Source organism: Apiospora kogelbergensis (genome assembly GCF_038363985.1).
Source record: "Apiospora kogelbergensis strain CBS 113332 chromosome Unknown utg000009l_segment0_segment0, whole genome shotgun sequence".
Taxonomy (NCBI): Eukaryota; Fungi; Ascomycota; class Sordariomycetes; order Amphisphaeriales; family Apiosporaceae; genus Apiospora; species Apiospora kogelbergensis.
The window spans coordinates 2777941-2805020 of NW_027117426.1; the positions used below are offsets into that span (position 1 = coordinate 2777941).

Sequence of the window (27080 nt, forward strand, 5' to 3'; positions counted from 1 at the left end):
TGTACCATCTTTCCCAGCTTACTTGAGGAGCAAGGAATGTCTCTCCGCTACTTGATGGATCCAACCTCGGCCTTTAGGTGTTTCCTCTCTTCATTTTACTATTACAGCGGCCTCATAGGGCGGCCTCGAATGGTGGGCTGGTTCGTGTGTTGAGAAACGGACGGGCCAGATGTGCTGTCATCATCTCATACATGGATGGATAGTGGCATTCTTTCATTGGGCAGACAGACGATGGACCGCTGGATACAAGATGGCGCCTTGGAGCGAGGGATACATCTTCATATCTGGAGCACTCTCCCCCTTACTGCCTTTCATATATCCCGATGTTTACTCTTAAATAATACATTATTACCTGTCGATGAGTAGACATGTCGGCTAGAAATACTTCTCTACCCTTGAATGAAAAAGGAAACTTGATTGTTAGCCTCATGGGAGTTCAGATGGTTGCCTCCCCTACACAGCTATCACCGCATAACTCGCTCCTAGGTTGGCCCGCAAGCTCACTCTTCATCGGGTAGTGATAGTGATCCCCCGTGACGACTTCGGGGGCCAATATCCCCTCATCGGGGTGGCCGGGTAGATAACATAGTGGTGACACATGTGTCTTCCTCCTCCTGCCCCCGAGTATGTGACTTATCCAACTCGCGACGCTGTTCTCCTGTTGGTGCTGCCCTCCCCTATACGCCGCATCCTTCTCCGTTTGTCCTGCGAGCCTTAGTTCGGGGTTCCCGGTGTTGCTGCGATGCCGCCGCCGGCCCAACATCAGCCCGACTACGACAGCTAGAGCCAGGGCCAGAACTGAGCCGATGGCAATACCCGCTACTGCTGCGCCGGAAAGTCCTCTCGCAGTTGCCATCAATGGCGCCGCGCCATCTGTAGGCGATGGAGAGGACGAGGAGTTGTTGGTGGCGGCCGCTGCGTCTCCGGCTGTCGCTGTCGTTTCCTTCGCTGTGATGACACGAGACTTGGCCGCCGCCTCCTTTACGACTGCCACCATGTAGTCCCTGCTGTCCCCGCCGAACATGTCCAAGTCTTCGGTGTTCCACCACATGGTGAAGGGCTGGTGGCGCGCCTCGAGCTCCGTGCTCGTCCTGATCGTCGTGAGGCCGCTGGTGACAAACGCGCCCTCGGCCGGCAGGAGACGGAAGCCCGTCGCCGTCGTCAAGGTCAGGATCTGGGTGCACAGGTCGGTCGAGGCGCCCTGGTTCAAGAGCTTTACGGTGGTGTAGTCAAAGTCGCTGTTCGTATGTGTAGGGAAACTGTCAGCCATGAACGATGTTCTATCTCCTCTCATAAAAACGCATATGTATACGGGAGTGATGCATGTTTCTGGCAGCCTCAAACTCACTCACCTCCGGCAGCAGATCCCCTTCCACAACCAACTTGTCGGCGCCCCGCCCCAATTCGCGCCGGCGTTGCTTGTCCACACCTTGGTCAGGGCCTTGAAGTCGTGGCCCTCGTAGCAGATACCGGGCGCGTACGCGGCGGCCCTATTGCACTGGCTCCAGCCCTGCACCCCCTGCGTGCTGACCAGCAGGTTTCTTTCTTGGTTGCTGTTAGCAGCGGCATTGGGGCCCCCCGGCGCCTGCGAGAACCACCACTGGTCTTTGCAGGCTTCGTCGGCGACGGGCGCTCGCGTCGTCAGCGGGAGGCCTGTGGGCGTGGTAATGGAGATGTCCGTCGCCTCGGCCACGACGAGGGACGCATCCCAGGTGGGGAAGGTCTGCATCGTCGCCCTCGTTGCAGTCCCTGGTAGGAAGAGGAAGAAGAAGGAGGCGAAGGAGGATTACCTGTGTTCTTACGGGGGCCTCTGAAACTGTAGAGAGAAGAGGAAGAGTCGGCCAGACGGGTTTGGAACACGAAGCCTTGCTTCCTAAATCATGATCCAGGTCGAACTGGTTGCGGGCAAAGCCGTCGCCCTGTTTCCCGTGCAAGGCCACAGCGTTCAGAAATGCCCCCTTGCGACATTGTGACAAATCATAGGAGAAGACCGGATCAATGGGACCTTTGAATGCTGTAAAGCAGCAGGCAAACGCACGTCCCATGGAAAGAAGGGATACGTCAATCTGCTTTGATTGCTCTGGCACCAGGGGAGGACATGATACGCATTTGCCAACGTAGCCAATTTGATGAAACCGTTCTGTTGGGACGTCCGGAAGAGACTGGAGGATCAGGTAGTTTTGGATTCTCAACTACCCTCAGACGAAACCATTTCCAAGATAGCACATCAACCGATACACATACTCGGTTGCTCCCTTGGAATACGTCCCTCGGCCGCAAAGGTGTGGTGGCACGACGTCCATGCATGGCGTAGATTGAGGCTGCGAGGTGCTGCACCCGACAGCAGGGGCCCCTGTATCCTCGACGGGATTGGTCCCGCGTTGACGGGTCCGGTTGGTCGTGTATGCTACGATGATCGTAAGGAGCGAGGTGTGAGAAGTCCCAGTTGGCAGGTTCATAACTCGTGTCCTCATTCCCATCGCATAAACCAAGGAGGGAACTCCTTGGTTCGTTGGTGTCTGTGTATCTTCTCTATAGTACATGGAACTTTATTGCCCCTTCAGGCTCCCCCTCCCTTGTATCGTCAAATAAAAAACAGGGGAATCAAGCACCATATGGCTTTTGAGATGTTTCCCTCACTAACCTTCCCTTCTACCCTGGGAGTTGAAATGGCCAAGGTGTTTTGAATCGCCTCGTAGAAGCCTGTTGCCCTGAGAATAATAGAAAGCAAAGATGAGAAGGGTAAAAATGAGTGAATGCAAGGCCAATGCTCGGCTTTTCGTCATATGCCTGACTTTTCCAATCATCATAAACGAAAGAGGTCAAATAAAGTCCGGAAAGTAAAGGAAAGAAGAGGATTTCGCAATGTGAGTAAAGCAGGGAAAGAAAAAGAAGGGAATTATGAGAGTGAAATGGATCGAGTGTAGCCTGGATGAATGGTTTCAACCAAGGGGTATCGCCGCCCGTATGAGATGTTGATCTTGATGTTGATATGTTCTTTCCAATGGAAAGAAGTCGCGGAGACACTATCTAGCCCAGTCCGTCTTATCCTTACTCAATGATCTTGCCAGCTTGGGGAAAAGGGGAACGCAAAAGAAAAGGGGAATTCGATGTCGTCCATGCCGCTCATGGCAATCGTGATGGGGTTGTTCGTTGGCAGCTGCCATTATGTTATGTCGACCAGCAACCAGAAGAGACATCGTGACTATAACAGCAGCAGGCTAGTTGCCCTTGCTCTCCTCATTCATGCTCTCTTCAATGTTGCTGAGAGAAGCATACGGGTTGCTGGTAGATATGACACCTCGTGCCGGCTGACCGAGCACAAGGCCTGCAGAAGGCGGAGGTGCGATGGGCCCGAAGGGAGATTTGTTCCAAGCTATAGCCATCCACCAGTCAGCAAATGATACCGCCGAGCTCTTTTTCTCCTTTTGAAAAAGGAGTTCATAAGAGGAGAGAGTCTTCTTACCTAGGGGGCTATGGGGTGCCATTGAGTTTCCACGCAGATGCTGGCCCATGTGCAATCCATGGCCTGCCGGGTTGTTTCCCAAGCCGCCACGCGCCGACGGGCTGTTCATAGGGTGATCGCCGACTCCATGATGAGCCTCCTCATGACCACTGCCAAAACCCGTGCCCGGACGGCGCCAAGCGAGGTTGCCTCCGGCACCTGCTGCTCCAGAGTGACCGATGTGGTGGCCAACTCCCATAGCTGCACCGCTACCTCCACGCCCTACAAAGCCGCCATCACTGATGCCTCGTGCAACCTCGGAACTGGTAACCTGTCTCTCACTATCAGGACCAGGGCCGTCATGCTCGCCATCTGAAGGGTCTCGCTGTCGTGCCAGTTCAGCTTGGTGCTTCTTCCACCACGCGGGCAGGCCGTGGAACAAGCCTAGCGTGTGCTGCGTCAGCTTGTCGAACGGCATCTCGTGCTTATACTTGCATCCCTGTTGAGTGAAGGCGCAGACGCCCTCGTGAACCCACTTGTCGCAGTAGATCTTGGGACGACGCTGGGGGAACTGCTGTTGCTGCTGAGGCTGATGATGATGACCATGACCGGCTCCTCCTCCGCCCCCGGCTTGGGGACCGCGGCCGTGACTGGGACCATGGCCATGGTGCTGACTGGCAGGAGCATGCATGGAACTGTTCAGATCGCCCAAGGCACCGCCGCCATTTCCCATGGCTGGTCGTGGACCCTGACTGTTGGCGTTGAAAAGCCGCAGGGGCAGGGACTGCTGCTGCTCCGTGTTCAAGGCAGGAGCTGCGGTGTTAGAGCCGCCGGTCGAGGTTGACGAGGCAATGGAGGAATTGTTGGCGCCATGAGAGTGGGTAGGCGTCCGGGGACCAACACCAACGATTGTGTCAATATGAGCCTGGCGCTGACTTGTTAGTTTCTAGAGTCCTGTGGTTTCCTAAGCTTCTTTTTTGCCCGAGATCCGATGGAATGTCAAACAGGGGATAGACGTGTCGAGAAGCGTCATGCATAATTGCGAAACCTGCCTGTAAGACCAGGAGTCTTATACCGCCGCAAATACCTTGTTGTGCGAAAGAAAGCAGGGTTAACAAACAAAGACTTACCTGGATATTGTCGCCAGCAGACGTAGGGGTGGCGGGAGGTGTCTGTTTCACCATCACATCAGTATCGCCGTAGTGAATAATATGTGACAGCAGCATCACGGTATAGCAGGGGCGACGCGCGGAAGGCGCAATCGGGTCCTGTTCTACTTACCTTGAGCATGACGGGCTCGATGTTGCTTGATCGGCCGTTTGCAGGCAGGGCTCGCGGAGCTGGTAACACAATCATGCCCAAACAATCCTGCTGGAGTGCGGGCACATCGCAAAGTGTCGGGATCATGTCGGCCGGGATCAGTCGAGTGTATTGGCCGTTGCCTCGATCGTAACAATAAGCGTAGCAGCTACTCAGAAGGGCGTCGGGGATGACCATGTTGTCATTAGGCGTATAAGAGCGGCCAGCTGGGGACAGTAGCTGCTGCTGCTGCTGCTGCTGCTGTTGCTGGGCCGAAGTAGGGCGTCCAAAGTGATGCGGCGGCGGGGGCGGCGGCGGGCGATTCTGGGGATTGGCAAGGTCAAAGTTGTTGTACATGCCGTCGGCCATGATTTGGGTACGCCAGTTGTTGGAAGTGAGGCTTCGGGAAGCGAGATTGGCTGGGCCCATGGGAGCACCTGCCTGAACACCACCTTGGGGTTGTTGCTGGTAGTTTGCAGAAGGACCGGTGCGCTGGTCGATATCGAACTTATTGGCAGGTCTACGCGTGCTATGGTCCAGTCCGACAGAAGCAGCAGGGGCTGAGGTGGTCTTTTCCATGTTTGAGGGTTGCTGGCCCGCAAGGGTAGGGATGTGGTCGGTCTCGGGAACTATATTGGACGTGGTAATGAGATGGCGAAAGTCTAGTAGAGGAGACGAACGGTGCGAGGATGTGTCGGGAGAGGTGGACCGGGTAGAAGTGCGAGACGGCCCTGAAGAACAAGAAGCCTCAGAGGGTGAGTTGATGGGAGGACCAGGCGGTGTTGGCAAGAGCGAGGAGTCCATAGTAGGCGAGGGCCTCGGCGAGAGAGTGGGAGTGAGATACTCTCCACGGGAAGGAACTAGAAGGCGAGGCAAACGGACGAAGAGGGACCGCGTTGGCGTTGATCTATAAAACGCGCGCCGTGTGGTGTGTACTCTCAAGAAATACCCGCGGCCAAGAGAAAACGAAAAGGCGCTCCGGTGACAGGCAGCAAGAAGTAGTAGACCGGGATGGGATGAAAGGGGACGCAACATAGCCAGTAGGTATCTCGTGAGTCGGATGGAACAAGTAGACGACGGATGGGCCGGCTGGCTGGCTGTCCTTTAAGAAAACTAGATCAACCAGACCCCGTTCAGACCAGGCAATCTGGCAGGCTGGCAGGCCCAAGAGGGAAGGGGACGGGCTGGCATCACGACCGTTTGCTGAAGAATTTCCAACAAGGTTAGATACATCACCAGCGGTTACCCGCAGAGGCTTGTCTTGTGTCTCCCACGTGACAAACGCCCGCCAACCCAGGTATATACGTAGCATACTTGCATGGCCTCCCTATCGATATATCACTCGCGTCACCGCCACTTGCTTGCCATGGCATACCAACATGCATGCATGGCACCCATTACGTTGTTCACCGTAACTAAGGAGTTGTCAAAAACAGCATCACAAACGAAAGGTAGCACAAATCTTTGCTTGATTTATCTATCTGCTGCACTTCTTCTGTCTCTATCAGGTCTGTCTCTGTGGCCTGATCGTCGATGTTGCATCAAAGAGAAACAGGCCGCCCAGTCCCTGAGCAAGTAATGCAATGTGCCATCGGGGCGACAAACCTTCGCCAGCAATTCGACCCTATATCCATACATCCATGAGAGCACTTCCTGTCTTACTGACCCATGCATGAGTCATGCTCAATTCTTTCTTGCCTGCAGCTCCTTGATCCTCTTGGACAGGTGGCTCCTGACCGCCTGCACATGTTCCAGAGGCGCCTTGGATCTGCGCAAGTCATCAAATGCAATACGCAGCGAGTTGATACTGTCAAAGTTGACACACACCATGTTGCCAGGACATTGCCGTCCGCTACAAACAATGCAATTCGGTCCGTTATTGAGAAACCCGTTCTGAGCTGGCTGTGGGGGTGGTGCATTAGAATTTAGCACAGGCGGCTGGGAATGTGCTTGAGTGCGAGGTGCACCCTGTGCTGGAAATTGCTGGGCCGTGCTATGAAGAGTCGGCATGCTCCCCTGAGCCTGAGATTGCATGGCTTGTGCCTCCATGGCTCGCTGAACACTCGGCGGGGGTGGCACCGGGAAGCTGGGCAACTGAATCGCCATTCTGTGGCTGTATGCCGGCGGCTGCGAGTCCGAATTCAGCACTGAAGGAGGAGGATGGTGGGTGGCCATCTTCTGCCATTGCTGTTGATAAAGACTCGTCTGCTGTGGCCTCGGTTGGGTGTTTTGGCGAGGAGACGGTCTGCTGGGCAGTGCCTTGCTCTGAGCCCTCTTGTCCACCAGCAGCGGGTTTTTCCTTGGCCGGCCCCTTTTTTGGGCTGGGCGTCGCCGAGGGGCACGGCTTCGACCTTGGCCTGTTTTACCGGGTGTGGTACCGGTGGTGGAAGTGGCAGCTGTGGCATTGCCACTGGAGTTTGTAGGCTCGGTACTTTGTTGATTGTTAACATATTTCCGGGCTGTCTTTGGCGGGATGTCTGTGACACTTGTCAAGATAGCAGCAGGGCGCTTCGTACCTTTGGGGCCCTTTATCAAAGGAGCTGTTCCATGTGTGACATCAATGTGCTCGTCCTCATCGCTCTCCTCAACCCTACCATCGATGTAAAGTTCATCGTCAACCTCCATGTCAGATCCGCTGTCGTTTGCTTGTGGCTGCTGTTTCTCCATTAAAAGATCGTCATTAACACCTTCAATGAAGTCACTCACGACGTTGAGGTTGTAAACCTTATTAGCTCGGCGCCGAGCCCCTCGGCCGTATGTTTGCTGATTGGCAGCAACTTCAGCTTGGTGCTCTGCCTCACGTTGTTTAAGGATGTTGTCCCAAACACTTTCAGCAGCTGGTGAATCATCGTCACCGGCGTCATTTGTGTTTGCATCGAGATCGCCTTTGTCGTTAGCCCAGATGCGGGCGAATGAGAACTGTCCTTCAGCACTTTCATCAGTACCTGTATCAGTGGTCTCAACTTGTGTCCTGTCAAGCAGTTTCTCAACCGAAGCATCATCGTATATGATCTTGTCTTGTGCTTCGTCAGCAAATAGCGCCTGAGCACCATGCTTGAGAATGGACTCGAGGTCGTCGCCGGCGTCATCGCCGGCATCCATTGACTCGATCAGTGCATGATCCAGCGCCATCTTCTTGCGACCGATCTGCATGATCTTTTCCTCTACAGTATTTTTGGTCATAAGCTGGAAACAAAGAACCTTGTTCTTCTGTCCAATACGGTGAGCACGCGACAAGGCCTGGATGTCTTGGTGCGGGTTGAAATCAGGGTCGTAAATAATGACGGTGTCCGCCGTTGCTAGATTGATACCAACACCACCAGCTCGCGTAGATAGAAGCATGGCAAACAATGGCGAATCGGGCGCATTGTAGGCATCGATTCTCTTCTGTTTCTCGAGTGCGGACAGGCTCCCATCGATGCGTGAGTGTTCAAGCCCAAGACCTGTCAAGAAGTCTTCAAGGATAGTCAGGCTCATGAGAAACTGACTGAAGATCAGTACCCGATGGCCGCGCTTCTTCAACTTGGGAAGCATAACATTGAGAAGGAGCAGTTTTCCAGAGGCTTCAACCATATTTGCTTGGATCCTTGCTGCATCTGTAACGCTCCGGTCCTCAACATTGCTGCTGAAGATGAACGGATGACACAAGCAACGGCGCAGCTCCATCAAGATATTATTGAGACTTTTTCGTTCTCCAGCCTTAACCTTGCTCTTTGAGATGATTGCTCTGATGAGATCCGGGTTTCGTGACATGATCGACCGAGACAACCTTTCCTGAAGAACGGACATCGTGACAGGCAAGATTACTTGAGCCATGGACGGGAGAAACTTCAAAACTTGTACCTTGGTCCGTCGGAGGAAGTACGGTCGGATCATTGAGTGCAACTCAGGAATATTGTCCTTGGTCAACTCTGCGAACTTTGCGTCAAGTTCCTCAGCATTATGAGCAGGGTCGACGAACTGCAGAAGATTGAACAGCTCTCGCTTGTTGTTCTGTAGAGGCGTTCCAGTAAGCAGAAGCCTAAAAGGTATCTTCATACTCTGCAAAGCGAGGTAAAGTTGACTCTCGTCGTTCTTGAGCCTCTGGCCCTCATCAACGATAAGACCAGCCCAGTTCACGTTGCGGAAGGTTGTGCGGGCCTCAACTGCTGCCTCATAGGATAAAATGACAACGTGAGCCTTCATGCCGCCTTGAGCGCCGTCTGGGAATAGCTCATAATTATATGCGAGTTGCTGTGCCTCTTTTCCACCGTGATAAGTCACAACTCGTAAACCAGGAGCCCACTGCTTCAATTCACGCCGCCAATTAGGGCATGTTGAATTGGGTACGACGATGAGGAAAGGCCAGCAATTCGGCTTGTCCTCTACCAAAGAACTGATGAGGGCTACCACTTGGACAGTCTTCCCCAGACCCATTTCGTCCGCCAGTATGACGTTGCGCTTCTGATGAAAATTGAAGAGAAGCCAGTTGACACCTTCCATTTGGTACTCCATCAGCTTGCCGCGCTTAAGGCCGGGAGGCTGAAGTCCTCCTTTGAGCGCACACTCTTTCTTGAAGTCCAGGGAACGATATTGCTGGATACGTTCTTTCATCTTGTTGTCTGTTACGGTTGGGAAATACACCCCTTCGATGTACTCTTCGTACGCTGCACAAAATGCTTCCCAAGGCGCACCCGAATCCTTAGGCGGAGGCGAGTCCCAGACAGCCTCTGTGTAGCTGAGCCCTTGAAACTTCACATGGACTTCCTTTATGTCTGATAAACGGGCCAAGTCCTTGGCTTTGTGAGTGTTAGTTGTGTTTTTGTGATAGGTTACACTGAGCAAGACATCAGCTAACAGCCACTCTTCCTCGAGAGCATCCTCGGTGGTCATTTTGGGTAGAAGATTGCCATCTCGCTTGGCAAAGGCCGAGCGCATTGCACTTGCAGCCACACCGAAGACCCAGGCACCAGGCATCCAGGTATCGTGGAAGTGGGAACGCCCATCCCATTTGACCAAGTATTCTTTGGCATCCTCAGTAAGCTGAAAACACGTCTGACCCTCGATGTAAATGCTTTCATCAACCGGTCGCCATGCAACCAAGGCATGGATTTTATTGGTCGATTCCACGCAGTCCTTGCATTTCCAGTCCACCATAGCGTATTCGTCGAGTCTATCAGCGCGAATATCACTAGCAATCTCACCGTCCTTGGTGAGAGGAGGCAGGTGGTCGAAGTGAATACCCCGCTTGCAAGTTGAGCATCGGAATAGAAGTGATTCGGCGTTGTGAATCAACTTGGGATCAACTGGTGTTATGGGGTCTTCTCCTTCATTCCCTTCGCGGAGTTTTTCCTCTTGTTTCGGGGTTTTCTTGGTCGAGAATTCAGAACAAGAAGGGTTGCTGAGCTTGCATATTTGACACATGGCATGATCCGGTGCACTCTCATCTTTCTTGCGGTGGACGCCGACGCAGATTCGGCATTGCAGTACGAAGTCATCATGGCCAATCTTTGTGACTCTGTGCTCTCGCTGAGATCGAATGCCGAGACAGACCTTATGGAACGCGTAGGAACAGCCTTGACAATAGACGAGAACGCCTTTGCCAGCATTTGCTTTGCCCTGACAAACACTACATTCATGAGAATGCATCTTTGCAAAGTCTGACTCTGAATCGAGAGGCTTGAATATCTCTTTGACGGAGACATGCTTTGGAGCTGCATCATTCTTGTCCTCATAGACCACGTAATCATCGTCGACATCGGGCACAGCATAGTTCTTTGCGGCAGTCCTTCCTGATCTTCGAGTATTGGTTTCAAACTCGATTGATGAATCTCGGTCCTTGCGGTGCTGCGGCCGGCTGTATCTCGCTACACTTTTTCTCTTCCGAGCAGAGGATCGTTTGGTGGGTCCAAGGTCCGATACAACCGGGCGGAAAGTAGTATCGTCGTCCGAGTCATTTGCCAGCTCATCTTCAGAAGAATGTAATTGAGCATAGGCAGTGGTTATCTTGGGCTGCGTGCTGTTGGAAGCCCTCGTTACTCTCTTGCTGGTTCTTGTTGCTGCCTGAGGCTCACGAGGCCTGAGTCTGAAAGGCTCATCGTCTTCATCATCCAAGTCAGCCCTACCGTTGTCCTCATCTGAAGATCCACCGTGTCCACTGTCAAGTTTGTGGTCTACCGATGCTTGTCCTGGCGAGGTTGTCTGTCTCTGACTTCGACGGACTGGAGTTCTGGTCCGAAGCCGTTTCTTGCTTGGTCGGTCCGAATCTGAGTCTTCTGAGTCTGAATACTCATCCTCGGGGAATGTGCGCCCCATCGCGGCGTGCCCAATAGCGCTGTGCTCCGAAGGGAGCCGTTGGCTGCGCTGGAATATGTTTAGAGAGTGATTACCATGCTCCAGCTCATAGAGCTCATCGTAAGCCACCTGTAATTCAGTTATGTCAGTGACTTGCGATTCAAGGTTGTGGAGAGAAATATGTTTGTAAGACTTGGAAAGCAGGACCAAAAGAGTTCAGAAACCAAATCGTGGCGAAGGTAACATGCAAAACCACGGTAGACAGAAGTAGAAGGCCTGAGTGCACAAGCTCACAGGCACCCAAAACAATCGGATTGTTAGTCCTGCACTTGCTATTGACATACCATCTTGTCTGGTCGTTGAAGTTCTCAGTTGGTGGGGGCCGGGGTGTGAGATGCAATTGAAGTGATGATGGTCAATGAAGTACCCAGATTCATGCACGACTCATAACTTTTCCAGTACAAAAGAGAAGCCGAGAGGATTCATGCGAGGAGCTGGGAGGGAGGACAATCAGGTAGGAGGTTGGGTGAATACTTGGTATGCAGTACGTAGAGACAGAGAGAGTGTGTAAACGTAAAGGGAAAGGTGATCGTAAAGGAAGGTGCAGCAGCCAGTCAGTCCACTGCACATCTGGAGTTGATGGGAAGAGGGAAAGTGAGGTAGCGGAAAGCGCCGAAAGTGCAGTAGGCATGAGGTCTACTTAACTGCAAATGTGTAGTCACCCCAGGATGATTTTACTTTAAGAGATTCTCACTTACTATGTCGGCGCGGCCATCGTCAAACTCAACTTCGTACCAGACCTCGCCGTCCTGCTCAACCTCCCTTATTACTTTCTCGACTGTCATACTGGGAGGAAGTATCCTGTACGAGTCGGGATCTGCTGGAGGAGACAAGACGACCTCAATCGGGAATAGTCTCGGCTTTGTTCCTTCTGGGAGTTGACTGCCGACGTCTTCTGATTCTTCTTGATCCTCCATATCACCGGCGTCATCCTCGACGTCTGAGGCGCTATCGGCACTGGGCCTCTTCTCAACTTCTTCATTATTGGATAACACGCCGGCTACAAATTCGTCATTTTCGGGATCTTGCAGAGCAATCGCGTGATGATTTGGTGAGCTGCCCGAATCAACAACGCTATCAGCTGTCGGTGCTTGAAGACCAGCGTTCACATCGTCCAAGATGTGTTGGTTCAGAGCTGCGGCTGCATCGATATCCATCGGATCTGCCTCAATTGCGCCAACATCCGACATATCAAACACGAAGTTGTTCATACCGTTGTCGCCAAGAGAGTCTTCAGTCGTTACGGTGCGCCCCAAATCTGCCAGCATCCTCCTCAGTCGGCCTATTGTTGGTTGTAGAAGGGCATGGCCAACGCAAATAAGTCGCTGGTAAGGGACTGGTGGGGGCTTGATCGATACCACTCAAGGATGCCAAACAAAAGTCGAGGTATCGCGCATATACAGTAAGAAAGTCCAGGAGAATCAAAATCGAAGAGAAGTTGGTATGTACAAAAACGGAGCCCTGCTGTAGAAAGGGAACGGTCTGCAGACTGGGGGATCATGCGATATGAAATTGAGGCATGAAGTCCAAGCTGTAGCTTTGCGACGCGCTTCCAATTGGAAATTCCATTAAACCCGACGCGTGGGGGTTGCGATGTCGAATACTGGTCGAAGTCGCACATGGCTGCAACAACGCGCCAAAAGCTTATTAGCTACGGGGGTTATGTGGTCCACATATTTATTGGTCTGGAAGCTGGTAGGATTTTCGGGGTCCCGTCATCCAGGCCCCACTTGGCCCGGGGCCTTGCAAAGTGCAAGAGAGAAAAAAATAGGTATTTGGCATGGCAGGTGGGTGAAGAAGCCATGTACTCTGCATATCACACACCACTTAATAAGTTCATTTGCTGAACTCCGGACCATGCAATGAGATTTCCTAACGCTCTGTGCTCTCCCTGTAGACACAATGTATTATCTCTATCAAGATCGCCAGTTCTGCTCAGAAATGTGCACCAGGTGTCGATAAGACACTCTTCTCTCTCGGCTATCCATCGTGGTCTGCGCGACTCTGAAAAGTCTCGGCCTCAAGGCTTCAAGCCAACCGCCCTCTATACTAAGGACTCGAGCCGCGAAAGGAAACCTGGCCGCCCCGCCTCTCGCTCCAGAGGCGAATCCAGCTTTGAAAAGCCATCCTACAAAATCTCCAAGGGAAAGAAGGATATCACCTACGACGGTCCCGAGCCGAAATCGAGGCGCGCACGCTTCAACGACCCAGAGAGCTCGTTCGGGAAGAAGAGTCTCGTGTACCAGATAAAGAATGGCCCGCTGCGAGACCGACTGGATGCCTTAGGCGAGGCCGACCAATTTCGCCCGAGCGCTCCTCCCTCCGACGAGCGACGGACGAGTAGGCAGTCTAACTCTAACTTCGACCGCTTCGAGTCTTCTTTCGATAATAAAAGGGAGAACAGGGGTTATGGGTCTACCCCAAAGAAGTTTGAAGAAAGCAAAGGGCGTCGAGAATTTGATCGCAAACGGTCGGGTTCTAATTATAAGCGACCTGATCGTGATTCCAATACCCGATCGGGAGACTTCTCTGGAAGAGGCCGTGGTAACCCCCAAAGGAGGTCGTTTGATTCTACCTCTAGCCGTAGCGGCCGCGGGTTCGATCGATCGGCAAACTTCTCGTCCGGAGGAAAGAATGAAGACTTCAAGTCGAGGTCGTTCGACTCAGCAACCAGAAGAGGGGGTGGTGATTTTGAGCATAAAAGAGGCTCGCTCGGAGGAAGGAGTGATGATTTCAAATCGAGGTCGCCTGACTCGGCACCCAGAAGAGGGGGTGGCGGTTTTGAGCATAGAAGAGGCTCGCCCGGTGACGGCCCGATGGGGGAGCGGAAGCCGTGGGAAGGGCAGGAAAGGAGACCGCGCGATTTCGGAAGAGGTGAGGAACAGCAACCTGGCAGTGGCTACGAGCGCAGGGTCGCCGACAGAGAAGCGCGGTTTACCCCCGGTGACGATCTCCCGGTCCGTGTCCACCATACCACAGCAGCCTCCCAGTTCTTGTACGGGCGCTCTGTCGTGGAAGCAGCGCTGAAAAGCTCCGGAAGGAAGGTATATGTGCTATACATATATGCTGGAGAGGATAGACAAAATCTGTCCCAGGACATCCATCTGGAGAAGTTGGCCATGGCCAAGGATATCCGGGTCCAAAAGATCAGAGACAAGGATGGCCTGCGTAGCATGGACAAAATGGCGGGTGGGCGGCCGCACAACGGCTGTGTGCTGGAGGCGTCTCCTCTCCCACAACTTCCCTTGAAGGCTCTGGGCCCCCTCTCTGAAGACCCTGACAAGGCTGGTTTCAGCGTTGAGTTGGCATACCAATCAGAGGAGGATGCAACTATCAACGGATCACCTGACTTTATTCCCTATCGCGGCCCTCGGGATCGTAAGCCCTTTATCCTTCTCCTAGACGGCATTCTGGATCCTGGCAACCTAGGTGCTATCCTTCGCACCGCAGGATTCCTCGGTGTTACGGGAGTAGCGATCACCAAGCACAGCTCGGCCAGTTTGACGCCCGTGGCGCTCAAGGCCTCGGCGGGTGCCTCCGAGGTCATCCCGCTGTACTCGGTCGACTCCACCCTCGGCTTCATCGAATGCTCCAAAGAATCCGGCTGGATGATCTACGCATCCGTCGCCGCAGGACCCCGGTCCAGAGGCAACTCGCACTTGACGCTCGAACGCCTCGAGTCCTACGACCCGCTCTCGACGCAACCGACTATCCTCGTGGTGGGCAGCGAGGGTGAAGGTCTCGGCAAACAGGTCCGGCGGGCCGCCGACTTCGAGGTCTCAATTCCCGGTGCGGCTGGCCTGCTGAGCACCGTGGACAGTCTCAACGTCAGTGTGGCGACCGGTATCCTCTGCTCGTCTTTCCTCAAGAAGTCGCAGGGCTTCGAGATTGAGGAGGAGACAGTCGCTCTTGAGAATGACGACAAGTTATGGTGATGAGAATAGACGATTGAACGAACGCCATTCGGCACGGTTGAGATGTAGAATAATATCTTGTACACTTAGTTGTAACCTCTACTGTATGAATACTTAGAAATATCCCTCGCTGTCATTGATGGTGTCGATAGAAAGAATAAAGTCAAACCTTTCTCACCATCCTTGTGTCTTATAGCTTCCGCAAAGTATCTGTGAGTTGATGAACTAACGAGCCCTGGAACCAGTATGACAGCAACGGCGTGGGATATCATTTATCGGCATGTAGTCTTATTTTACCAAGTACAACACCCGCAAGTCCAAGGCAGATGTGTGTATCTGAAGCGCAATTGCCGCTTGCATTCTTTCGGAAGTCAGGTCAGAGCATCTGTTGGAAAATGCACATTAATCTCGTCACTGTATTTATGGTCGTCAAGATGATCCAACGTATAAGAGGGGGTTTTCTGAAAATGCGTAGCGAATTACGATACGACAGATGGATAGACATGTGATCAAGCGAGTTCGATCTCAGGGGCACCGGTAACTTTGAACGGAGGAGACGATACAACTTTTGGACATACTTAATATCATGCAGCTGACCAATATTCATCGGTTAAAGTCTGGTAAAGACTCAAGTACTGTAACACAGCTATGCTTGATCATTCCATGTATGTAGCGCCCACCTCCTTCACCGGCCAGTGTTTTCTTCGTTCAACTTGATTTAATTATGCTGGAGATATTAAGAGCCTGCTTTCAGAAACAATGAACCACCTTCACTATCTAAATACTTCAACTTCCAATTTAGCTAAGGACGAGTGCCTTGTGCCTTATGCAAATACATTCATTATTTCACACCATAGCTAGATCAATAGAGGTTTGCCAAAGAAATGCTGTCCAATTCTCAGAGCACCTACACCTGTGTTAAGTTGTTAAATTATGTGCCCCCTTTTCCTTCTGATCTTGGCTCTATAAACTATGCAACCTTAATGTAATCTGTGCGAGAGGCATTCCCTTCAACCACGACCAATCCCGCTCCAAGCACCATCTATCTCCCAGGTGGCCGCTTCAGACCACCCGAGCAACTGGTCGTTTTGTAGCCAGCTGAAGCGGATATAGTCAGGCACTGCCTGTGGCGTCCTCCTCAGCTCGAACGATCCGTATTGGTCGTTCTTGCCTCCTGCCCCCGAGGTGAATGATTTGCGTTCGCGCTCCACGTCGTTGACAAGCATGCTGATCCCGTCCACACCGTCTGGCACAGGGCTGCGCCAGGTGAAGGTGGCGTTGGAGCCACCGAAGCCGACACTGATTTCCGGTTCGAGAATCTGTGGATAGCTCGGGCTTGGGACAAAGGTCGGTGGTGCCAAGCGTAAATGGCTAGCATGGGATGCTAATGAGTAAGATGAGAAAGGCAAGGCGAGGCCTGCGCTGGCAATGCTATACACAAATAGACCGGTAAGCAATGCTTGGAGGCCTGAACGCATGCGATCCTGCAGCTTTGCCTCTGACAGCAGGATGAGAAGTGCTATGGCCCAATAGTACATAGGAGTGGCTAGAGGAGCAGACGGTACCCATGGGAAAAGAGGCATGGACAGGAGTCCTAACCAAAACGCACCGAGCCATAAAGCGGCTCTGTCGTACGTTGCGGCAAGTCTCGGTGGCGACCCTCGCGCTGACAAGCGTATGATGAGCACAATGCCCATCAGCGTGGCTAAGAAAGCGCCGGTGGCTGGCAAGAAGCGCCCGGACCTAGCCGCAGTCCTAAAATGAACCGGCAGAGCGATCACATCTGGCCCGCCCATAGCCCCGCGTGTCGCCAAAAAGCCGGCCGCCGCCGCTGAGAGCGCCTGCACCATAGTCGAGCTGGCAAAGAGGGAGACTAGCGCCGTATACGCGGCAGCTACCAAAAGAGGCAGCACGGCCGTCCACTGTCGGTTACCCGAGCTGCTGCTACTGTTCCGTTCCTGCCGTCTACCGCACACAAGGCCGGAATCGTACTTGAATCGGTACGCCATGGGGAAGTACGTCCGGAGCGGCACAGGTGTGACACCGTAGTCGGGCGAGCCGGCCGGGAACATACTAGTCATGCCACTCGTGGTCGCAATGGCGCAGCCGCCCTCTGCGTCATCCAGGATGCCGCTGTACACGGCCGCGGCGCAGATATGCGAGTCAGCGCGGAAGTAGGGACCGGCACCCACCACCAAGGGGCGGCCGTCCGTGATAGTCTCGGGCCCGACGTGGTGCGGTTTCCCCTTTGAGCTGCTGCCCGCGAATCTGGTATTTTTGGCACCGGCAACGCAGTTGGCCGGACACCGGAACGCGAGCACATGGTCGGAAAAAGGATGGCACTTCTCCCCTTCGATGCCGCACCCGCCGTCTGGAAGCCAGAAGGAGTCGGTGCATGATAGCTGCTCGACCGGCTGATATAAGCCATCCTTTACTTCCATCGGCGGCACGCCACTGCCGGTGCTCGATAACATGGGAACCGCGAAAGCGCATAGCAGGGAGACCGCAAGGTACATAGCTATTCTTTGCCCAGAACGTGGGAGCTTCTGCCGTAACCATTGTGCTGACGAAAGTTGCTGGGTGGCCAATGTTGGTTTGGCTGTCCACCCATTTGGCGAGAGGTGCCTTGATTCCTTGGAGCCTTCATGGCCTGAAATTGTTGACGGCATCTTGATAGCCACAGAGGTAGGTAACTTAGATATTGCTAAGAATCCTTTCCTTCTCAAACGTGCCCTACACGTTATAAATTAAAACAAATATGAAGACGAAATAACGTAGGACCAACCACTTCCTCCGCGGCCCAAGGCAAGTAGTCACCTTGTAAACCACGTCACGATACGACCTAAAGCCTTGAGGTCTGATGGTTGAGGAAGTCCAAGTAGTATCAGTGGGATACCGAAGGCGGAAAGAGAAACTAACCGCAACCCCGGGGTCCCGTGCAAGCTATATAGGAAACAAAGACACTGCACCCATCGAAGCTTTCAATACGACTGGCTAGTTGGGTTTCTGTAAGGGGAGGATATGAAACTAGGGTGGATGTTTCGCGATGCTGTGCTAAAGTCCGTGCACGGGGTAGGGAGATCAAGAATGGGTACGGAGAGCACATGGTGTGGCATCTGCTGGATAGCGGGATGGAGAAGTTTCCTTGTGATTTCTATGCAGGTAGGATATTGATGATCCCATCAGCGTGTATGTGAGACCCGTCTAGTCGAGGCTCAGCAGTTTTCGTTCGTGAGATGCATCTCTAATATGCACATAACCCAGGCCTGTGTAGTAAAACGCCCATAATGCCACGATGACCGTTGTTAGCTGGCCGCTCTTGTATGTGCCGCTCAAGCCGTAAAATATTCACAAACAATAGGTGTTGATATATCCGCATCGATCAAAGACTCGAGGCAGCTTCGACTGCACCAGCCGCCTTGAAGGCCGTCTTTCCAGTGATTTTTACCTCGACGTTATGCATCCATTCCATGTATCTTCCCCAACCTGGTTTGTAAGTATCAGCACTACGCTACTTCTTCGATAGGGCGGGCAACGGGGGGCGTACTCCAATAGGCGAATTTACGCCCAAAATATTTGCCGGCAAAGGGTATGAGGATCATCGTCAAGAGCAATTCGAGTTGTTCTAAGCTCCGTTCCCACTCTTGCTGCGCATCTGCGTCGTCCTCGGATACAAAGGATTCCGTCGAGTCGGAAGGCAACGAGTCGATTTCATCGTGATCCGAGGCCGAGGCGTCGGGCATGGCGAACGAGTCGGACATCGACATGTTGTGTGCGGAAAGGCGGACGGTAGCTGGGAGAAAGGTGCAGAGTCGGCTGGCTTACGCGGAAGCTGCTATCCCAGACTCACAGGAGATCTAATTGCATGTACAGCAAGCGCGTATACTCAGACCGCTGGGAAGTCTAGGTGCGGCTGGTGGTTTGGGGGGGCGGTGATGGGGTTCTCGTCGGATTGCGATGGCGTGGAAGTTGAACCGCGGTCAATACATCGTTGCAGTACAAGCTTGCCGGGAGCATCAATCGTCACTCTGCAGCAGGTGCGGCGGCCCGCTGATTGGCGGTTCCGATTTGCAAGCCGATGATGAACGAACAGGGGGCGGTCGGTCTTAGCTCCAGCTTAGGTACCAGACTTGGCATGGACTTCCAACATGTTCGGGTTGGGCTGCTACTAATAGGCTGTTGACAAACCAATATGTACATATGTGATGGGCGATATTAGGCGGTGCGACAAGGAAGCACCTGGCGCTGCTGGTGCTGGACAACTGGACAACTGGACGACTGGACTGGCTCGTCCGTCAAGCCATTCCAGTCACCTCCCAAGCTGAGTCAGAGGGAGGTACATAGGAGGTAGCAACCGACAGAGTCGAATCAACCAGACAATCGATCAATGTTGGACGTTTGCGCCTAACGTCATTTGCGAGGACGAATTCTCCATCATCCGGCTCTTGCGAAAACCTGACTTCCTGGAAAACGGATCAGACCAAGAACCACCACCAACCGCCGCCACACGGAGACACTACCTGAATTAAAGAGGCGGCCAAGCTACGTTCGACTGCGAATCATCTACTGCACACCACCACCACCTGGACCTGACACTTTCTTGTACTTCCGTACATCATCCTACAGCACGCATCGCATTCCGCACCGGCTTCCAGAGGACATCCCATAAGGAGTTTTCGCTATCGTCACATCATAGTCACACCACAGGACGGGATATAGGCCAGATACTCGGGGAGACCTCGTTACCTATCTGAACCCCTAGGCACGCTCTCTACTGCCTTTGCAACCATGGATGCGACAGAGGTAAGTAATGCGACCGTGTGTGTGTGCGCGTGTGTCTATCCCCTTCTGGCACCGGGCCCTGTGGTGTATTAGCACCTCTGAATCAGCCTCGTCAGCTGATGGTAGACGCGCCCTTTTTTCTCTGAACTACAATACACCCTCCCCTCCCCTCCAAAGGGCCAAAGCTGCAAGCGTGAGCGTGGCTTATCCTTATCTCTGCCTTGGCCTCACCTGCAGAGGCCTAACCCCACCAATCCCGCCTTCGCTCTGTTGCTCTGGATGAGCACTCCCCCACCTTTTCTGAGCGGCGAGAACGCACCAAAAATTCCGAGACGGTCCTAGGGTGCGTGGGAAAGAGTCATAACCCCATCTGTCGTATTCGAGGGAGACAAAGCCAGAGTTGCAACCTCCCAGTGACCAAACAACCTCATTCATTGGTCTCCATTGCCAATTTGTACTCAATCGCCCCCCTTTCGATACTTCGAACGAGCCGACGATTTTTATCGCAAGCTCCAGTTTTCACCGCAACAACTAACTCACTCGATCAAACAGGACCACCCCGATACTCCCGACCGCAAGCAACGCAAATCGGTTGTGTTTGATACAGAAGCTGTCGTTGTCGAAGCCGACGGAAAAGTTACCAAGATGGCATCCGCTGAAGTAGCCCAGGACTCGGCGCAGTCTCATGCCCCGAGTACGCCGCCGTTATCTGACGCCCTAGGAGCCTTTACTAACCCGAACGAAGCACCAGTCGAGGAGCAAGCACCCGCCGAGGATGGATTGGACCTTTCTATGATGAAGAAGAAGAAGAAGAAGTCCAAGAAGACCGAGGACGCCGATGGCGAGGCTGCCGCCGACGAGGGCGGTCTTGATCTGACAGTGCGTGCCCTTCGAATCCCATGCCCTTGGTCAGGCGCAGCTATGCTAACGAACCGAGCAGATGAAGAAGAAGAAGAAGAAGTCCAAGAAGACTGAGGAGGATGATCTCGCTGCCAAGATCGCGGCTTTGGAGATGGGCGAGGAGGCCCCCGAGGACCAGGCCGAAGAACCCAAAGAAGAGCAAACTGGCGATATGGACAAGGGCACTGGTATCTGGACTCATGACGAGACCAAGCCTATCAGCTACGATCTTCTGCTCAGCCGCTTCTTCAGCCTACTCTCCCAGAAGAACCCCGATCACGCGTCATCGGGATCTAAGAACTATAAGATCCCTCCCCCGCAGTGCATGCGCGAAGGCAACAAGAAGACCATCTTTGGCAATCTCCCGGACATTTGCAAGCGCATGAAGCGTTCCGAGGAGCATGTGACGTCTTACCTGTTTGCCGAATTGGGTACAAGTGGTTCCACAGCTGGCGCTGGCCAGCTGGTCATCAAGGGTAAGTTTTTTGTTGTGCGATTGGTTTTGGTAGTCTTCAGCTAACTAACCTCGTTACTAGGTCGTTTCCAGCAAAAGCAGATTGAAAACGTCTTGCGAAAGTACATCATCGAGTATGTCACTTGCAAGACGTGCCGATCGGCCGATACGGAGCTCAACAAGGGAGAGAACCGCCTGTACTTCATCAACTGCCACCATTGCGGCTCGCGTCGTTCCGTCACAGCAATCAAGACAGGTTTCTCTGCCCAAGTCGGCAAGAGAAGAAAGATGCGAACTGGTTAAGCGGGGATTCTCCTTCATGGCGTTTTATCTGGTGGCTCTGGTTGGAATGGCAAGGAAAATGCTTTTGTGTATTTCATTCGACTCGGGGTACTACGCAGAGAGGTACGCAGAGAGGTCGCTACGAGTACATAGACCCATGAACTCATGATACAGATGGATGTCATGCTTCAGAAATATCTTGATCGGTAGCTTTTGAAACGGCACCTTGTCTACAAAGCAAAAGCAAGGAACCGACGAGGGTCTTCAGTAATGGCGCTCAACAGCGGGGCCATGATGGCATCGGAATCTAACACAATGGAAAGCGCGATGATTTGTTAATTCCCATACACACAACACCAATCTTCGTAATGCGCAATGATACCAAAAAGCTGAAGATCGGCTCGGAGATGATCACTTTTGACTAGCAAGTATAAAATCATTGGAGGGAATTGTCGTTGTCAGGTCAGGCAGGACGCCCCACCTACAAACCCATCCGCTACTTTGTTCAACTGTCGACTCGAAGGCAACATCTACTTCCCATTACTTTCTCTTGTCTATCTTGGCGCATTGGCTGTACAAAACACCATGTCTGAGCCTCAACTATTTTCGGGCCAAGCAGGTCTGCCTGTGTCCAATCCATCCAAGTCGTATTGGTTGAAAGAGCCCTCCGAAAAGCTCCTGGGCCACCGCACAACTCCCGAACTCCCCGCCTCCGCCGATGTGGTCATAGTGGGGAGCGGCATCACGGCCGCCTTCGCAGCTCATACGTTGAAGGAGCGCAAGCCCGAGCTGAACGTTGTAATGCTGGAGGCTAGGGAGGCTTGCTTCGGGGCGACCGGCAGAGTAGGCTCCCTTTTTTCCCTTCTCTTTGGGGATTCCGAAGATGGACAGGAGCTAACGAAGAATATAGAATGGCGGTCATTGCCAGCCGGCCATGTACGCGGCGCCGCCACATATTGCTTCATTCGAGCTTCGAACATACTCGTACTTGAAGTCTATCGTCGAGGAATACTCTATCCCATGTGATTGGCATTCTACGTCTGGTGTGCATGCTTATTACAGTGCACCACTGTTTGATCTGGCCAAAGATGTCATCAACCGCCTAAGCGAGTCCTACCCAGATCTCGCAGCTAATGTCGCGGTGGTGAACAAGGGCGTCGCCGGATCCCCGGCATATCTGCTCGAAGGCGAGAGGAAGGAGTTGACGTTGGAAGGCTTAAGGATCCCTACTGCCGAGGGAGCGGTCGTGCAGTGGAATGCCGCAAGCTTATGGCCCTACAAGCTGGTCGCTTTCGTGTTGGAACGGCTTCTAGCGACAAAGGCCGGCGGATTCAACCTGCAGACGAATACTCCGGTGACGGGGCTTCAGAAGGTCGAGCCGCCGCCCAACTTATCTAGTCCCACCACGCCTGAGGCCGCGTGTCACCCGACTTGGATCGTTCACACATCGCGAGGTCACATTATGGCGAAAAGCGTTCTTCTTGCCACCAATGGTTATACTTCTCACCTTCTTCCCCAGTTCGCCGACGTTCTCGTCCCCACACGAGGCCAGATCGCTAGCCTGAAGCCTCCTTACGAGGCCAAGGAGGGAGACCCACCGTTAGACATAGGTCACACATTCTACCTGATGGGCGAGAAAGGCGATGAAGGAATAATGCGCCGCGATGATTACCTTGTACAGCGCCCTCCTCCTCAATCGGAGCTCATATTGGGAGGCGGACGCCAGCTGGCGAAGAACCATGCTGTAGGCGTTTGGGATGACTCGAGCATCGACGAGCCCGTGAAGTGGTGGTTGCGTGGCAGTTTATCAGCGGCCATGGATCTCAAGCTCCGCGCCGCACCAGGGGAAATCGAAGCCGAAGTGCACCGTCAAAACGTACCCCAGGACCACCAGGCCTCAGCAGAACAACCGATCTCCGGGGTGGATAAACTACACATCGATATCCAATCTGCCCAGGAAGCAGCCACCCAACCGGATAAGAAAGACCTCGGCGGCCAGAACAAGCAGGACCTCGATGCCACGCACGAATGGTCGGGCATCATGGGCTACTCGCGCGACGCGAACCCGTGGGTCGGCCCCGTCCCGCCGTCCGCGGGTGGAGGGGACGGTTTGTGGCTATGCGCTGGCTATACGGGCCACGGCATGCCAAACGCAGCACTGTGCGCCAAGGCCGTGGCCGAGATGATGACGGGGCTCGACGAGGTCGACCTGCCGCCCGAGTATGAACTCACGGAGGAGCGGCTCGTGCAGGCCCGGCTACGGGATACGGTGGACGTGGCGGAAGAGAAGGGTGGGCTCTTGTTTGATATGCGGGCGCTGTAAACTGAGAAAAGTAGAGAAGGAGAAAAAAAGAGACAAACTGGTTGGGAGGCTCGGGGAGGTGGCGGAGGTGGCGGAGTCTAGGTCTAAGGAATGAAGATGGGGAAGTAGATCTATAGTGATAGTATAGGTCTGTGAATCACTTGCTCGAGGAATGGCACCCGTCGCCAGGAGTGGCATTTTGCACCGTACAGGGAGACCACCCAAGATACAGTGAAGCGGATGTCGTATAGAGAATGGTATTGATGAAGAGAGATTGGAAAACAATTGTCTAACTCTTTTCCCGCGCGTATAATCCATAGCAGCCTTGCTCTTGTCTTCGTCGTTATGTTGCCCCTATTACCAAAACGACCACTGGTACGCCGTAACAGACTGCTATATATTACTCTATTCCTCTCTTTTCATCGGGCTATTCCTTAACAGATTCTTCTTGCACTCTCATATCAACAGCCAAGGCAAATAAAATTTCTTGGCAATCAAAATGATATTGGCGCTTTGCTGCCACTACAGTCACGCTGTGGGGCTAGTAGACTTATGATTGTCGGTAAATGTACCCGTCGTGGGATGGGTTGAGAACTTCAACGATTTGATGTCTTGTGGGTGTGTGCTCGCAGGCTGAGTAGAGGCAGACTGTAATGGTGGCGACGCTATCTTCGCCGATGCCTCGGATGAGGATGTGGCTATTGTGGACGTCGTAGCATTCGAGAATGTCCTGCTACTATCATCGACCAAGAGGAAGGTCGAGAAAAGTCGAGATTCCCTTGCTGGAGACGTGGCTTTACCAGACTCCGTTGGTTGTGTTGTTGAAGCAACGTCTACAGATGAGGAGCCTAAGACTGCACCGCTACTAAATATAGTCGCGGGGACGCTCCCAGTGTAGGAGCTTGAAGGATGTGTACTTGTACTTCCTAATTCACCACAGTTTTCTTCCCCTGGCGAGGGCTTCGTACTCGTATTCGTGCGCCTTATACTACCTATCATAGTTGTCCCGAAAGATAATGGGTTAGAAGTAACGCTATGAGAACTTCTCGAACTAGAGAGAGAACTCGTTGTCGTGATGTGTCCAGAGGTGGGTTTAACTGTTGTCGTGTTCATGAAAGATGTCACTGTGCTGAATGATTTACTGTTACCGGTTGATGTATTGGGAAACCGGATGTCGCTGGTGGAAAAGGACAGTGTCTGTGTCACCGAGACCGCCGAGCTTGGTAATGGTGATTGTTTCACGGTCGGAGACGTTATGAATGATCCCTCGTTCGCAGAGGCCTTGCTTGACGACAAAGCTGGTGGTGCAGTATCGGAAGTACTACCAAATTCGGTATATTTTATCGAGGAAGAGACCGCAGTGAAAGATTCAACTTTCAAAGAAGAAGTCGCCATCGAAAAGCGAACAACAGAGCCAGTTTCTGAAGTCATGGAACAGTGATGATCCGAGTTTCGGTTGGAATTACCGTCACCGTACTCTCCAGACTGGAGCTACCAGCGCCTCTATCTGGGGTTGGAGCCGCAGAAACAGTATCATCAGCATTGTTCCGCGCCACGGTCTGAATGCTGGCTAAGATATCCGAAGATTCCATGGAGAAACTCGATACGCTGCTCGATGGTGTGATGGATATAGTAACAGAACGCCTAGCACCTTCGATGCCGCTCGACGACCTCATCTGGCTCGAGGCCGATACCTTGGTGGATGATCCTATAAGTAAAATATCTAAGGGCTCACTCTGTGTTGCCGTTGTTGGCATTGGCGCTATTTCCGGACTTGCCACACCGTGTTGTTCTAATGCGGCCAAGGCACCGGTTCGGCTCGAGCCTGTGGTGATCGGAATTACCTTCACAGGTTGACTTGAATCGTGTGATATATGTATCGATGGTGAGATGATGGGCACACTGCTGCCGCCCTTGGTCGCAGTTTCGAAAGTTGGTGTGCCACTTGATCGAGAATGAGTAACAGTGTTTCGGTTAGAATAGGGGCTAGGTATGTTCATCGAGATACTGCTGGTCGTACCTGCAATAACTGACGTACTAGTGAAACATCCTGAGAGGCTGATCGAAGTAGTGCGGCTTTGCCTGCCCATAGTTCCCGGCGTGGAAGAAGAGACTATTTTGCGGCCACCTCCTTCCATACCTTGAAGCAGACTCTCCATGGTTTCCAATTGCACCATTGCTGCATTGGATACATTGCGCAAGTCTGATAGAAGTTGTTGCATTCTTTCCGTTGCAGTGCGGATATTGACCGCGTCGCATGCAGCTCCTTTCCCCAACAGCTGGGTACTGTCACTTGCCTGTTGCAGGCGAAGATTTCTGTGAAGAGGATGCCGTATGCCATGGTCTTGGGTTACTATCCCAGCTGCCTCTGGTGTATGCCTGTCTGGAGTGTAGCGAAGACTTGCATCGTTCAGCTTCGAGACTGTCATAGTCCCCGTGGTCGAGACAAAATATACGCCTGATGTTAACAGCGCCGCTGTGGTCAAGCCGAAGCTGACTTTCATCATGAGAAAATGAAATAAGTTAAGTACTATAAATGTTTTTCCACGAGAACAGTATGTACAAGAAGACACCTTGAGCAACGGTGAGAGACACTGTTTATAACCCGCAGGGACGGACGGCCGGCTTACCATGCAGGCAGACATGATCTGCTTGTTGTACTTGTTACATGCTGGGGTCTCCTGATCTTGGGCTACCTTTGTTGACTGGGTATTTGCCAGCTGTGTGGTTGGTTCTGATGAGCGTATGCTCACAAAGAACTTGCAGATCTTACCAGAGTCTATCCGGGTTGAAGCCGCCGAAGATGACGAATTGGTTGTCTCTCGAGATCCATAGCCCGTGCCGGTCCGCAAGGGCTGTCAACTATATAAAGAGTCGCCCAGCAGTGTATGGAATATATCTTCTTCGCGCGACGACAATAGACGAGCGATTGCGAAATGGATTATGGTAGCGTTGCCTTGGCCGCTTGCGATTGCTACTGCAAACATCAGATCATGCCGAGGAGGAAAGTAGTCAGGACACAATGTAACGCGATGCCTCGATAGAGCTCGTCCATCGGCAATCGCCCTGCTGGACGTTGGGTGATGCTGTGGTGGCCTAGCGCAATATCCGGATCATGTTTGCATGTCGCAAAAATGGCTCTACTCCATCTCCTAATCGCGAAGCATGCATATGGTTTGAGGCAATTTAGACCGAACATACGGTCTCCTGGCTTGTCCGAACATTCAAGGGAGGCGGTGAAATTAATCACATAGTAACTTGGACTACGAAGCATTGCAGGCAGGTTGGAAGTGGGCGACTGTTTAACCCCAAACATTGAAGCCAAATGACCTGTAACAACCGAGCTGTTTGTTGATGCACGGAGGGCTA

General features: G+C 52.8%; 10 protein-coding genes across 10 annotated transcripts; 4 read left to right on the top strand and 6 right to left on the bottom strand.

Annotated features, from left to right (window-relative positions):
- Positions 1-436: 436 nt before the first annotated feature.
- PG998_013962 (uncharacterized protein) lies at positions 437-1729 on the bottom strand (the record flags this gene model as incomplete). The annotated part of the gene is made up of 2 exons (XM_066880778.1): positions 437-1238; positions 1353-1729. 2 exons carry the CDS (start codon positions 1727-1729, stop codon positions 437-439), a joined length of 1179 nt encoding a protein of 392 aa, XP_066724917.1.
- A 1492-nt stretch (positions 1730-3221) lies between these two features.
- PG998_013963 (uncharacterized protein) lies at positions 3222-5548 on the bottom strand (the record flags this gene model as incomplete). Its single annotated transcript, XM_066880779.1, has 3 exons — positions 3222-4376; positions 4576-4617; positions 4727-5548. 3 exons carry the CDS (start codon positions 5546-5548, stop codon positions 3222-3224), a joined length of 2019 nt encoding a protein of 672 aa, XP_066724918.1.
- An 879-nt stretch (positions 5549-6427) lies between these two features.
- PG998_013964 (chromatin remodeling complex subunit (Chd3)) lies at positions 6428-11364 on the bottom strand (the record flags this gene model as incomplete). Its single annotated transcript, XM_066880780.1, has 2 exons — positions 6428-11146; positions 11362-11364. 2 exons carry the CDS (start codon positions 11362-11364, stop codon positions 6428-6430), a joined length of 4722 nt encoding a protein of 1573 aa, XP_066724919.1.
- Positions 11365-11631: 267 nt separating this feature from the next.
- PG998_013965 (uncharacterized protein) lies at positions 11632-12698 on the bottom strand (the record flags this gene model as incomplete). The annotated part of the gene is made up of 3 exons (XM_066880781.1): positions 11632-11721; positions 11776-12359; positions 12527-12698. The coding sequence occupies 3 exons, from the start codon at positions 12696-12698 to the stop codon at positions 11632-11634; spliced, it is 846 nt and encodes a 281-aa protein (XP_066724920.1).
- Positions 12699-12939: 241 nt separating this feature from the next.
- Positions 12940-15012, top strand: PG998_013966 (RNA methyltransferase; the record flags this gene model as incomplete). Its single annotated transcript, XM_066880782.1, has 1 exon — positions 12940-15012. One exon carries the CDS (start codon positions 12940-12942, stop codon positions 15010-15012), a length of 2073 nt encoding a protein of 690 aa, XP_066724921.1.
- A 989-nt stretch (positions 15013-16001) lies between these two features.
- PG998_013967 (uncharacterized protein) lies at positions 16002-17660 on the bottom strand (the record flags this gene model as incomplete). Its single annotated transcript, XM_066880783.1, has 1 exon — positions 16002-17660. One exon carries the CDS (start codon positions 17658-17660, stop codon positions 16002-16004), a length of 1659 nt encoding a protein of 552 aa, XP_066724922.1.
- A 713-nt stretch (positions 17661-18373) lies between these two features.
- PG998_013968 (uncharacterized protein) lies at positions 18374-18758 on the bottom strand (the record flags this gene model as incomplete). The annotated part of the gene is made up of 2 exons (XM_066880784.1): positions 18374-18477; positions 18539-18758. The coding sequence occupies 2 exons, from the start codon at positions 18756-18758 to the stop codon at positions 18374-18376; spliced, it is 324 nt and encodes a 107-aa protein (XP_066724923.1).
- A 1021-nt stretch (positions 18759-19779) lies between these two features.
- Positions 19780-21430, top strand: PG998_013969 (uncharacterized protein; the record flags this gene model as incomplete). Its single annotated transcript, XM_066880785.1, has 4 exons — positions 19780-19794; positions 20326-20652; positions 20714-21149; positions 21210-21430. The coding sequence occupies 4 exons, from the start codon at positions 19780-19782 to the stop codon at positions 21428-21430; spliced, it is 999 nt and encodes a 332-aa protein (XP_066724924.1).
- A 564-nt stretch (positions 21431-21994) lies between these two features.
- On the top strand, positions 21995-23732 carry PG998_013970 (uncharacterized protein; the record flags this gene model as incomplete). Its single annotated transcript, XM_066880786.1, has 2 exons — positions 21995-22252; positions 22320-23732. 2 exons carry the CDS (start codon positions 21995-21997, stop codon positions 23730-23732), a joined length of 1671 nt encoding a protein of 556 aa, XP_066724925.1.
- A 1054-nt stretch (positions 23733-24786) lies between these two features.
- On the top strand, positions 24787-25152 carry PG998_013971 (uncharacterized protein; the record flags this gene model as incomplete). Its single annotated transcript, XM_066880787.1, has 1 exon — positions 24787-25152. One exon carries the CDS (start codon positions 24787-24789, stop codon positions 25150-25152), a length of 366 nt encoding a protein of 121 aa, XP_066724926.1.
- Positions 25153-27080: the final 1928 nt, after the last annotated feature.